The sequence below is a fragment of the Rousettus aegyptiacus genome, unplaced genomic scaffold, assembly GCF_014176215.1.
Source record: "Rousettus aegyptiacus isolate mRouAeg1 unplaced genomic scaffold, mRouAeg1.p scaffold_m13_p_8, whole genome shotgun sequence".
NCBI classification, from domain to species: domain Eukaryota; kingdom Metazoa; phylum Chordata; class Mammalia; order Chiroptera; family Pteropodidae; genus Rousettus; species Rousettus aegyptiacus.
The window spans coordinates 77,691,187-77,704,518 of NW_023416311.1; the positions used below are offsets into that span (position 1 = coordinate 77,691,187).

At 38.3% G+C, this 13,332-nt stretch overlaps 1 protein-coding gene and 1 pseudogene across 1 annotated transcript in view; both read right to left on the reverse strand.

The window, feature by feature from the left end:
• Positions 1–2,269: 2,269 nt before the first annotated feature.
• The window catches only part of ZSWIM6 (zinc finger SWIM-type containing 6), a 167,372-nt gene continuing 156,309 nt past the window's right edge, over positions 2,270–13,332 (reverse strand). The window contains exons 10-14 of the mRNA XM_016137048.2: positions 12,455–12,590; positions 9,376–9,533; positions 8,618–8,781; positions 6,576–6,657; positions 2,270–5,018 (exon numbers count right to left, since the gene is read on the reverse strand). Coding sequence (XP_015992534.2) covers positions 4,156–5,018; positions 6,576–6,657; positions 8,618–8,781; positions 9,376–9,533; positions 12,455–12,590 — 1,403 coding nt within the window. The 3' untranslated portion in view covers positions 2,270–4,155. The remainder of the gene's footprint in view (positions 5,019–6,575; positions 6,658–8,617; positions 8,782–9,375; positions 9,534–12,454; positions 12,591–13,332) is intronic.
• On the reverse strand, positions 7,688–7,806 carry LOC118607021 (annotated as a pseudogene).

Sequence of the window (13,332 nt, forward strand, 5' to 3'; positions counted from 1 at the left end):
GTTCTACCTAACATAGCACCTCTTCCCTCGCCTTTCCTTATAACACACATTATTTATGTCCTCCCACTTACAATATATGCTCCATGAGACTAGGCGTTTTTTGTTCATAACTTGTCTTCTTAGCATCTAGAACCACGCCCACCACATTGCAGGCACACATAAGATATCAGAATCCTTCCAATACACCTCACATTTCAACCTCTCTTACCTACACTGGCTTGAATTAGTCCTCACACTGGTGTTCATCTTAAATTTTACCTGTCACACTTCTTAATGTAGCAGATTAATGTTTTTCTCTACATCTTCCTATCTTCTCATTGACTATTTATTAATTCCTGAAACAGCTGCCCTTAACAAAATTTTCAGCATTTAGAAAAAGTTTAGTTCTCCTTTGCTACTATATTACACTATTATATTGTGACTGTAGTAACTCATTTTTTCAACTGACTTAATATTTGAAAGTCATGAAACATTCATTTCCCCCCTGAAACTATAGCCTCTGTTTTCACATGAAATCACAAATCAGAGCAGAGCAGTGAAATGCAGAATTCTACAGCCCAGTCCCCAATTAGAAACATATTCTCTCGCCTTTGAATTATCCAAGCTTGTTACTTCTTCCATTTCTCCTTTCTGCTGTTCAAACTTTAACCATCTCAGGATTTCTTCTAGCACTAGCTCACTGGAAGAAAACATGTACATATCAAATCAGTTTTCTTGTCTGCTTGACCACAGTCATAACCAAAAAACATGGTGGTCCAAAAATATTGGCTAAAATGGGGATGGGAAAGTAATTTAAGTTCATTTCTCTGTCATCCTTAGTCTCTTGCTCTAAAGGTCCACAGTAACTCTAGGATCTCTCCGCAAAGATTGTCAATAAATACAAGAGTAATTTTCCATCAGGGAAGATCTCAAACTCTTGGCTAATACAAGTCACCTTTGATCTTCCTTTGATGCTAGTTCTCTTGACTTTTTAACAGTCTACTTCTTTACAAAATGTCCCAGTGTTTTTAATGGGCCCATGTGATTTTTTATTTACCCTTAGGTAGCATCGCTTTCAAAAAACTAAGAATAAACTTGCAAAAAAGTATCAATCCCCATACCATTTTTATAGTTTTGATTTTTATTTCTAACTTGGCATTAATGGGATTTAAAAATGTCACCGTGGGCTCATTTATTTCAACTTCCACCTATTGACTTAAACTCCTGACATCTGGAATCTATTGTTAAGACTGGATGTCAAAAAAGAAACTTTAAAAATATGTCAAGGGATTAAATATTCTGAAAATTGTAGCTTAAAAAAAATTGTCAATATTACTTCTGGGTATGTAACTACATGAAGTGAGATTATTGAAGGGACATTGGCACATTCATGTTCACAGCAGCACTGTTCACAATGGCCATGAGGTGGAAGCGACCCAAGCAACTGTTGAAGGATGAGTCCATAAACAAAAGGTAGTAGGTACGTACAATGGAATCCTACATAGCTTTAAAAAGAAAGGAAATCCTTTCACATGCTACAAAATGGATGAACCCTGAGGACACCATGCTAAGTAAAATCAGTCAGTCAAAAAAGGACAAATTCTGTGACTTAAGTGAAGTCTCTAATCAAATTCATAGAAGAAATCCAAATTCAAAGAAATACAAAGTAGAACGGTGGTTACCAGGGTTTGTGAGAAGGGCAAAAAGGGCAGCCGTTAATGGCTATAGAGTATAGTTCTGCGAGATGTGAAGTTCTCAAGCTCTGTTTCACAAAAACATAAATATGCTTTCTACTGTATTCTTAAAAATGGTTATGATGATGAATTTTGTTTTTACCCCACACAAAAAGCAAAACATATTTGCATCATTTTGCATGTAGATCTTTGATGGAGATGGGGTAGGACAGATGTTTATGACATGTATGTAGCATTTACCTGTATAATACAATTTCCTTTTAAACCATACACACACAAACTTCTCATAAACTTAGCATTTATTAAATACATCAAGTATTGAGCATACTAAATTGTAGTTTATTTGGGAGGAAAGACTAAGTGCACGCACTGAAGAAAATTGGGTATTCTGTCTTATATTTCATCTTTGTGATTATCTGATAAATGTCTATCTTCTCCACTAAGCAGACAGTAAGCTCCAGTGTCTAGTTTTGTTCACTGTTAAGTATTTACTAGATGAATGACTATAATGTTAAACACTTGGAGATGGTAGTAAAAACCCAGGTCTAATCACTGAATTCAAACGTAATAAGAGATATACCATAAAGGAGGCAGAATCAACTTTCAAAAAACTAATTTTAATCAAAACAAAAAATTGTTGATCATTAACAAGTTTATAAAACAGTGATTTAGTTACATAAATAAATTGATATCAGTGTATCAAATCTTAATTACTTTCAACTTCATGAGCATGTTTACATGGGTGATGAAGTACAACCTTTTTTTTTTCTTTTTACCTATTATAATAAATAAAATGGAGCGCATGAAATAGTTCTTCTAAACAAAAATACCTACAAACATACCTCTAGCATGTTCTCTAATGAAGGGAACAAGAGACACTGGACAACTTTTGCACCAAAACATAAAAATTGCTTTAAAAAGCACAAGGTTACAGAACCATCAGCTAAAGTAAAGACACTATACTGTAACCAAAGTTGGTATTTAATAATATAATGAACAGTTTGGTAGTTAGATCTCCAGTTTGGTTATTTTAAAGCATTAAGACAAGGCAAGATAGAAGGCTGCTTTTGTTTTGAGTAATTCTAGAGAAAATAAAATATATTTAAAAAAAAAAGAGAAAGAAAACTGAAAAGTAGAACAGTCATACCTACACAACTTTCTGTCCTGCACAAAGTCAAAATACCTATGCAGAATAGACATATAATATATATAATGTTATTTGTGCACAAAGGTTAGCTTATTATTAGCTCACTGCAAAGGCGTTATGTATCATATGTCAATTGTTGTGGAAAACATTTTGCGTTTTGTGTCAAAAGGTTACTTCTTTTAAGTTTCCTAGGCTAGGAGGCACGAACCCCAATTCCGGCATACTGTATATTCTTAATGCTAAGGCTTGCTGCTCTGGCTGTGTATTTTGTTGTCCCTCTTTCTTCTAGTGCCTGTTACAAGCATGTGTGGTGTAGTGGTTGTTGTTGTTGGTGTGTGTGTGTGTCTTGTGTCTGTGTGTATTCATATATATGTATACATAAGTTGTATGAATATATATACATATATAATTTCTCCCAATAGATCTCAGTCCAACCATGCGATCCAAAAGGTGGCTCTGCACAGATGCCCAGCATGAAGTTCACCGCCTGAGCCAACCCTGAAGCAAGGCGCACTTTTAGTCCTTCTGATAGGTTTTCTCTCAGTTTTTTTGTTTTTGTTTAAAACCAAGCTACTGCAGCTTCAAGTATTTTGCATTACATAGAATATTTTTTTATAAATTAGTTAATGTTATATTTTCAATATTCAGACATATACTATAATATATATACAGTACAATAAATGCTCTCATTCTTTTTTTAATTTTTTTTTTTGATAAATCCCTGAGAATGTATGTTGACAGTCGCTAAGTTTCCACATGCACAAGCATTGTGTGCCATGCTTCTGGACGAACAGCACTGCAAAGCCACGTGGGTCAGCCTTTTAACTATTAGTATTTCATTTTGTTGGTTTGTTTAAATATGCTGAAAATGTAAAGATGAGTTACAAAGGAGTAAAGCTGAATCCATTCGAGGTACTTATCACAGGATGGAGGTGTTTTGTTTGGTTTTTAAAGCCATTTCAATTATTTTTTTTTGAGGCTGTGAACGTATACAGAAAACAGGAGAGCTATGTGGACTTTTGCCACTTGACAACATATACTCAGTGTAAACCAAACCTTTTTAACCTCTCTCTCATACAAAACCAAAAAAAAAAAAAGAAAAAAAAATTAAAAAATATAATAAAAGAAAAGGAAAATAAGAAGAAAAAGGGAAGAAAATTAAAACACACAAACTTTCACAACATGACAATTTAGTCTGCAAACGCAATATAACTATACACATATAATACCGGTGTGGCTCTGTTCTTTAAGTTAAAAAGGGTACAAAGGCAGGCTCAAGTAAAAACAAACCAACCCTCCCATTCCCACCCCCCACCCCCATTCATACAAGTTCTATCAACCAAACCTCTCCCGAACCAACATCATCAGTTTCTTTTTGCCTTTGTAGATTTGTTTCAGGTTGTCAATGAACTGTGTAAACTGAATGTGTCCATCATGCGCCATTAAGAAGGTCTCTCGGGCCTTGCTGAGGAACTCTATAAACTCACTATAGTGCCGAGGACTGATGTGTGTGAGCCGTGAGTGCGTTGTGTTGATGTAGGCCCCAATTGTGGCATCCAAGAGCTGCCTCAAGGGGGCTTTGTCCAGTGACATGAGCTTACCAGAGTTCCTCCTTCCATGAAGTCCCACCATGCCAGGAGTGGTCAGAGTGCATCTGCGCAAAATGTCTGACAGTACCGTTGCACACTTGACACTCTTGACCACCAGAGGTATTATAGCTGCAAGCTCATTTTTACCAAGGGAGTGGCTGAGCGCACAGGCCCACAAAACGTCATTAATGGCAGGGTGTGTGTCCTGATTGTAGCTCAGGTTGAGATGGGTCATGGCCAGGGTGGCCAGTTTGTAGGCCCTCATGGGGTACCCACGGTGCTCCATGTACCGTGCTATCGTAAAGAGCTGGGTGTAGCTCATGCCAGTTGTAGCAGCGTCGAGAACAATTTGGTACGCCGTCTCAAAAGCTATGTGATCCTTTTCACACAGGGTCAGCGCAGAGAGGGCACAGTTCTGAGGGTCCTTCATGGCGCACTGCAACGCGAGTGTCCGGGCACTGCTGGCCAGCTTTTCCTGCTGATGGCAGTCCAGGTGGAGGCGGACAATGGTGCTGTTGGACATCACGGTGGTTGCAACTATACTTGTGGCCTCAGTGGGAGTGAAGAGCGTAAACCAGCTCTGCATGATGCTGTCCAGGGCATAAACACCTGCGAGGAACACAGATGAGCCCTATTAATGACAAGGAGGCGGCCTTATTTCCACTTTACCATCAATGTTTATGTTGTTAACCATCACAGGACAGGAGCTAGGCCAGAAAATCCTGTAAGGTAATGTGCCCGGGAGGGACCCTTTAAAATAAGGTTATTATAGACTGTTATTCAGTGAAATGCCTGAAAGGAACATGAACTTCCTGTAATAAAGAACTAATCCTTTCAGTAGCTGGTATTTGCACTGTGCTGCTTGCCATTTCAGACAATGGTTTTTTGCTAATGAGTTCTAGTTCACTGGGGCCTCCCGTCAGTTACCCACCACAGCATTTGAGCCTGAAAAATGACAAACCTCAGCAAAACAGGGAGTTTTTATGTAGTGTCTGTGTTTGTGTATAAGTTTAAAGTGCAAAAGATATAAAATGATTAAGACACACAAGGAAGCAGGAAAATGCAACACATAACCAAGAGAGAAAAGTCAACAGAAGCAGACCTACAGATGACTCAGATGCTGGAAATGGATGACAGGGTCTTTAAAATAACCATTTAAGTGGAGACCCAACATGCCTCAGATGAGGGAAAACCTGAACCGCAGAGCAATCAGGCATACATCCCCGTGCAGAGCAGGCGAGTTGTATGGCAGTTCATCTTGGTATTATCTTTGTGTTGCTTCACTAAAGCATCATTTGAATAAACTAAACTAATTTTTATATTGAGACAAATTTCTCTTTTCCCAAAATGATAAACCACTGCAGATTAATGATATAACAGGAATGATTTAACAGTATTTTCTGTGTCAGTATCTAAATACTGAGGTGGCAGTGTCTTCTTAGCAAAAGGTGTTTATCCTTTCCTGATGCAAACAGGTAAAAAGAAAGACAAATTAACTATCATTTATTTTAAACAGCCACCATTTTGCTTGTGCTGCCATTCCTGCTGGGAATAGTTTCCTTTAGTACTGATTTACTACTGCAGAGGCCAATAGTTGGCTCAAAGGTCACAAGTAACAGCTTATGGGCAGCCAGGCGGTCTCCCCACGGCCAGCTACAATTTCTCACGTGTCCGAAAGCTCACCTACACCACAGCCAGTGGTCATTTCTCTGCTGGATATCATCACGTATGCCCTCAGATGATGATGAAAACATTATATTGTATTATTTCCATTAAAATGGACTGAGCCACTAACCCACAATCTCAAGTTAGTTTCAAAGGTGGGCTCCAACCCACCAAGGGTTCACAGTGGAATCCCTTAATATAAAACTATAAAATGATTATCACAAAAAGTCACTAAAATCACCTGCATGACGACAGAGTTGGGTAAAAAGTACTCACTGACTGACTGCATTTTGATAAGGTTTGGAGCCCACGTATCTGGTAGTTGGGAAGTGTGTATGACTGAAGGATGGAAGGAAGGGAGCCCTTCCTTGTAGGTTGCTGGAAAAGGCAGGAGTCATGGAGAAGTCAGGGTGGAAGAGTGAAACATTCTCATATCTGTAAACGAGGAGGCGAACCTGACAGGAGGCCCCGAGGAAAGCTCTTTCTCCAGAATTTACCTACCCACTTCAGTAGCACATGTTACCAGCCACCTCACCATCTCCCGCCGTCGCCAATTTAAGGTTGACAGTGTCATTCGCATAACCTATAAGGAAAGGATAACAAAATGTTTTGGAAGAGTATCCCAAGACAGTGGAAATAGAAAACAAGTCATCCTAAGGTATAAACTACTAGGCACACTCCCTACTAGCAGGAGGATGGAGAGCCATATTTAGAGTAGAGCTCTGCATATGAATTAGGGTTTGTCCATGGCTCCCCTAACTGGCCTTGCCCCGGCCTGAGAAGCAGGAGGTCCACGTTCTACACCTGATGGGCCGACTGAGCAGATGTAGCATCCTGGGCAAGTCACTTGATCAATTACTTTTCTCATCTGCAAATCAGAGGCCTGGACTGGAGCATCAGACACAGTCCATGCCCTCTTCTCCCCAGCTCTAACATTCCATAGTTCTGGATTTCTGAGGCCCCTCTAAACTAATTCTGACCAGGAACCCTCAGATGGCCAAGAGATATTTTAAAATAATTGTTTTCATTATTCTTTCAGTTTCTGGTCGCTCTTTTCTGATAATAACAAGGATAACCCCAGGTCTATAGAAAGAAATCATCTTTGGCATCATTAGTGACTTGATTTTGTTTTTTACTTTCTAATAGGAGATCTCACGATAAAATTATCTATTTCTTCCTGCTTCCCCCATTCTTTAAGATTCAGAAACTCTAGGACTGTAACTCCCAAAGCCTGGGAAAGGCCCTGTGGGATTCCTTCCTGGGTCCTGGAAGGAATAAGGCAGGGAGTATGCTCTCAGCAATCTGCCATTTATCCAAAAAATCTGCCAGAATTCCAAATAACCAGAAAACTTGTTAATGATTTTTTTCTGCATCACACCTTTAAAGGCAAATAACAAAAATAAGCCAAATAATCATTATTTTTTTTAAAAAAGAAACTTCTAAAATATCATTGTATATTCCCTCTGCTTATACAGTATTATATGCAGTAAGTGCATTTTCCTATAACCTAATTCTCTAAACTTTTTTTTTTTGTTGTTGTTTTAGGTGAGGCAACCCTTAGTTGACCTCACAGATTGCAAGGACCCTGTCAGTTTACAATCCCTTATTTTTTATGCCTACAGCACCTAGTCTTCCTAGGTGGTCTCCCATCCAAGTACTAACCAGGCCCGACCCTGCTTAGCTTCCGAGATCAGATGGGATCAGGCTTGTTCAGGGTAGCATGGCCAGAGACTCTTTAAACTTAGTAATCACTGTTAAGGAGAATCCATAACTAGAAAACCAGATTAATCATCTAATTAGAGCATTCTATTCTTCATACTTTAGGTAATTAGAGGATAACAATTTCTTTCACTGCCTTTTACGGGTGTAGGGGTAGAGAAACAAATGTAAATAGAGATTCCCCAACAAAAGTAGAAATATAAACTTTTCAGTTCCTGGTTTATACTACAGTAATCCTTTCAGAAACTATAAGGAAGCAAACGTCTATCTGCACGACTAATTCAAAATGTACTTGGTAATATGTTTAAGCAGGCCTGCTGAAAGCTGAAACTGGACCCTGGCCCAATTACTGCTCTTATCCTAATTTTCTCAGGGTTATAAAAAGGAGCTAGAACCGCCCACCTATTATGAAAATGCAAACATCGATAAAAATTCATACTTCCTCTAAACATTTAACCATAACAACAGAATCTTTATTATTCATGATAGCTTTATTTAAGTCTCTTGCAAGCAATAATTCTTCTCCATTCATTAAAGAAGAAACAGTGACATTAAGGCTATATAATTCAGAAAACAATTTTTTCATTGGAAGACAGAATCAGGGGTTCTAAATGTACAGTCCCTGCACTGCAGGCAGCAGTCTGGTGCAGCTGGGACTGACCACAGCTCCAAAGCACAGTGCTCTCCTGAAAGTCTAACAGGCTTGCGCAACAATGAATCATTTACCAGCACTAAACAATCCAAAGAAACAGAAAAAACCCTAAAATGGTGTCTTTATTTAGCAGTCTTTGGTACCCCACAAAAGACCACTGCCAGTCACGTACCTGCAGACCCAGCTCCAGAGACACTTTCAAAAGAGTGATGTCTGGCAAACTGTCCATGAGAGTTGCTATTTTAAATGCATCTTGGGCAAGCTTGAAGATGTGGGATGAGGAGTGAATGTTTTTCTGGATGGATTCTAATACTGTTTCCAGCCTCCGAACATCGCCTGCCACAAAGAGAAACCCAAACCAAATCAAAGCAAAAAAAAAATCATGTGCACGGGCAAACTTGCACGCGCGTGCGCATACACACAAGTTTAAAAGGAAACAAAACATAAAACACAAGTAAATTTACCTGAAATGTTTACAGAAGGCACAGATATATTACAATGTCTATGAATCTAGGCTTCACAATAAAGAAACACCAAGAACGCCCTCAATGACTAAAAGAACATGTGACCCAGAACCAACACGAGATAGCAAATAGCTCTTCCAGTGTCTATTTAAATATTTTTTGATGAATATTTCAGGGAGAAAAGAAAAATGTAACCTAACTTTTTAATCTGCTTCTGAATCTCAACATGGCAGGGTAACTAAATTTGAACTCCGCCCACCCAAAGTTTAATGATGCAGTTAAATGAGGAAAATGTCAGGCTCAAATGAGTAACAAGTTTTGCCTCACAAGCTAACATCTAAAGAAAAGTTTCCCTACAACTTAATATTAGTACCACTAGTGAGAATTTCAACGCAAATATGAATGACCCTTAAAAAAAAAAGACAAACTAATAAAATAATCATGAGGCCTTAGGACAATTCAGTACCTTTGGCTGCAGTTAGCATGGTGGATGCCAGCTCACACTGCTGGGATTCTATGTGGCTTAGAGTGAACCATCGAGGGTATCGGTTGGGAACAACTGATGCAATGTGGTGTGGGCGGGTGAGGTCTCCCGTTGGAGCAGTAGATTCCAATACTAGTAACCTATAATGAGAAGACAAGGCAAGTGGCTCCTAGTTATTACTTGTTCATCACCTTGGCCACAGGGACTGACCAGAAGCCAGAGGAGTGGGTAGATGATAGGAGAAACCGTTCAGGTCCTCGGTGCAGGAAGAGCTGGTACAACAGCTATACTCTGCTGTCTGGACGCCAAAGTCACCTTGTTAATTGCTCATTACTCAAACCTAAGAGATTCCCCTTTCTTTAACATCATTCAGAAAATTGCCATGTTCAAGGAAATTAAGATATGTAACAATAAAGAAGTTTGAAACACAGTCTTGATATTTACCTACTTAAAATTTTTTTAATCTTATCACTCTTTAAACAATAAGAATCAATGGAAAACTGATAGTGAAAAGAATATTAAGACTGAGATTACAGCAGTGGATAGCTGATATGCATAAGCTTAACTTATTAAAACAAAAAATAAGGGGGGAAGTAAAACAAAAATGATTTCCTTTTCATTATTCATACTTTCTAAAGAATTAGTTCCTTATTACTTCAGGAATTTGTAGTTAGAATATGTTCTATCAATCATATCAGAGATGATGAATGCAAATGATCCAAGTATTTGTCCCTTGACAGTCTTGCATAAATTTAGTGTGATTTCTCATTTCAATCAATCTTTGCATAAAAATACGTTGACAAATAAAGAACAATTATTAAAAACAAAGCACATGCTTAGTGATCTCTTCCAAATTTTAAGTATCAAAAGAGATTAGTAGAGTAGCTATAACTGCAACAATTCCTTTAGAATCATCAAAACACTGACCTTCATTCAAGTATACCAGTGTTAGAAACTATGGAATAAGTGCTGGGGACCAACGGGAGTTAGCAGGATCAGGGTGTGATGCTGGCTTTGGGGCCCCACCCTAGAGCAGTTACTGCTCTAGTAAGCAAAATGTCTCATTCTGCTCCTTTTATCTAGGGGCAAAGAGATGTTAGCATTGGAGGGTGACAATGCAGGTAATCGAGTAAGAAGAATTTGGTGGAGTTGCTATTTACCTTTTTTTTTTTTTAAAAAAACTGTACTCAAAGGCAGATCTTTCCAGAGTTGCTATAGAGGAGACTAGTCAACAACCCTGGAAAAATGAGAAAATGAGTGCTGAAAACAACCTTCCTCAGCAACTCTGCCCCTACTTCCAGAAGGACTAAGCGGCAAGTAAGCCACATGTCTCTTTTCCTTCCCGTTCCCCTGGCTGCCCTGAGATGCTCTACTAGGTCACACTACTTCTCTTCCACGACAGTCCTTTGGCTGAAGGAGTAACTAACAATAGGTAGAAGAGAAGACGTGGAAAAGCAATTCTTCTGTGCCCTGCTAGTAACCAAATGAACAAACTGCCTAGGCAGCAACCAAGGGCAAACAAGCCTTTCCACCTTACCGATACCTTCACGTATAAGCCAGAACCACAGAGAAACCTTATTCTATTTTACTCTTAAACTTTACAGTAAACATAGCAATAGCACCTGGTGGCATCATAACATTAGCATCCTTCCCTTTACACATGAACAAAATTCTTAGAATTTGAGTAAGTATAGAGCTGATCATCTGTCTTCATCTGACAACTTCTATTTCAGCTTCCAAAAAAGAAAATAGAAACTTACTTATAAAATTTTGCTTTAAAATACAAACCAAGTGGTATGAAATAATTTAGTGGCAGACTTTTGCTTATGTTAGTTTAAATTTATATTTTGGTATTTTAAAAATAGATGAGAGAACTTCATAAGGTTTCTCTGATATGGTTAAGGAGACTTCATGCTGCCAAGGAAAGTATGTCAAAATAAAGAATGTCAGCCTCTAAACACACTAACACACAGGTACCCTGCCGTACCCTCCCTCCCCCAAATCACTGCATAAAAAAGAGGCCTACCTAAGAGACATAAACTACACACACAGAGGAAAGGATTTATTTCTGAGTCAACTACACCAGTTGCAGACTTAAGAATCTGATGAAAAGCTTCTATGGGATCAAATTATTTTCCAGCATACTGCAAGCTTTTAGGTGTGCTTATTATTTGTCTTTAGGTGACTATCTCACCATCTAATCTACACTTTACCATAGGAGTGCTTAAATTTTTTAAAAAACTCATGTTCTAAGAAAGGTGGCTATTCCTTTCAGGCCCTTAAAATTTAATAGGCTACATATGACACTGAAGAATATAATCTTGAATTCATTAAAAAATAATCACCTAGAACAAATTTGTGATAAAAATAATTATTTGGTGAATTGACTATAAGAAGGAAAGTGAAAACAGAAAGGTCAGTGGCAGAGAACAACATACTCTAATTGTTATTACTGAAAAGGAAGGACTAACGAGGAGATGGAAGCAGTCAGAGTTGGGGTGAGCAGGTCCCGGAAGATCTCTAACAGTGATGCCTTCAACACCAGATACAGGTCCCATCTGCCCTCATCTTCCAGTGGAGCACAAAGGTATCTAGGTGATACGATGGCTGTCCTGCACTATTGGTGAAATGTGAAATTATAGCAGGTGTGAAAGGCTCTCTCAATTATTATATGCAGTCAAGTATACTATTTACCAGTTTCAAAAATCTAAGTTTTTCAAAACAATTTAGGAAGGTTTTAACTGTTGCTGCCATGTCGTTAAACTTGACCTAAAATTGTTCTGTATTTTCGAACTCTAGCTTCAAGAAAAACTAGGAAAAAGCCACCATAAGCATGAATATGACAGCAGTCAAGGATATGATTCCTCATTTACTTTAAAACAGAAGCCAAACAAGCCAATGAACCAACCACCACCATGACAGTCGAAGGCATATAAATAAATAGGTCTTTAGATTTTCTGCTGCCTACAAGAAACATGAATGAATGAGAAATCAGTTAACAGCCATTTCTCCCAGTGGGGAATTTGGATTGCGTCTGCCCGGCTGGGCTGTGAATACGTACCGCATTGCTCTCAGTGCAATTTTGTATGCCAATTCAGCATCATGAGGTAGGAGAGAGGTGAAGAGATACTTGGCAAATGTGTGCATTGGAACGCTCTCCCGATGGATTATTTCGCCTAAACCACTATATGGTCCGGCTGTGGGAAGAGAGCATACACATTTTACATTCCTAAAAAAGGAACTAAGACTTCTTGTAAAGTATATCTTAAAATTTTTATGTAAACTTATAACATATACAAGCTAATCTAGTTAAGAATGTAATCTAAGTGACATGGTAGAAAGGAATACAAATTCTTGGTCAAAAATGATTCTACAGGGTATAGTATCCAATATCGCATTTACTTCAGGAAAAATCCCCTAACTGTACCATAACTAAAGTGAGAATCACAGAACTAAGAACTAAGGGGCAGAGCCTTTTTACACTATAACTTGCTTCAGAGAAAAGCATAAAACTTCACTGAATTCAAGAAGCATCCTCTCTCATGTGTATATCTGAGCATCCAGATTTTCAAATGCACAGATGACTCTGCAGCTTAACTTTGGAACCTGCTCCTGGACCCAATCAGTCTTAGGGGAACAGACAAGCCAGGTTCCCAGAAAACAAGCGCACTGTCTCAGGGGATGGTGTTGGGGGGGATTCTGAACCACAAATCCCTATATAAAGACTTTAAACATTGTTGCTTCTAAAAGTAGAAATAAATATTAATTCTCAGAAAGTGATTAATAATAAAAGAGTAGTTACCCATTTGATACTCACCGTAGGCAAAAGAAAAAAAAAATCTAAAGTAGCTGGAAATCTACCACATTTTGGGCTCCAAAAGACCAATTTTAAAAGCAAAATTACATTTAAGCTGTCAAAATTCATTTCTTAGTAAGTTT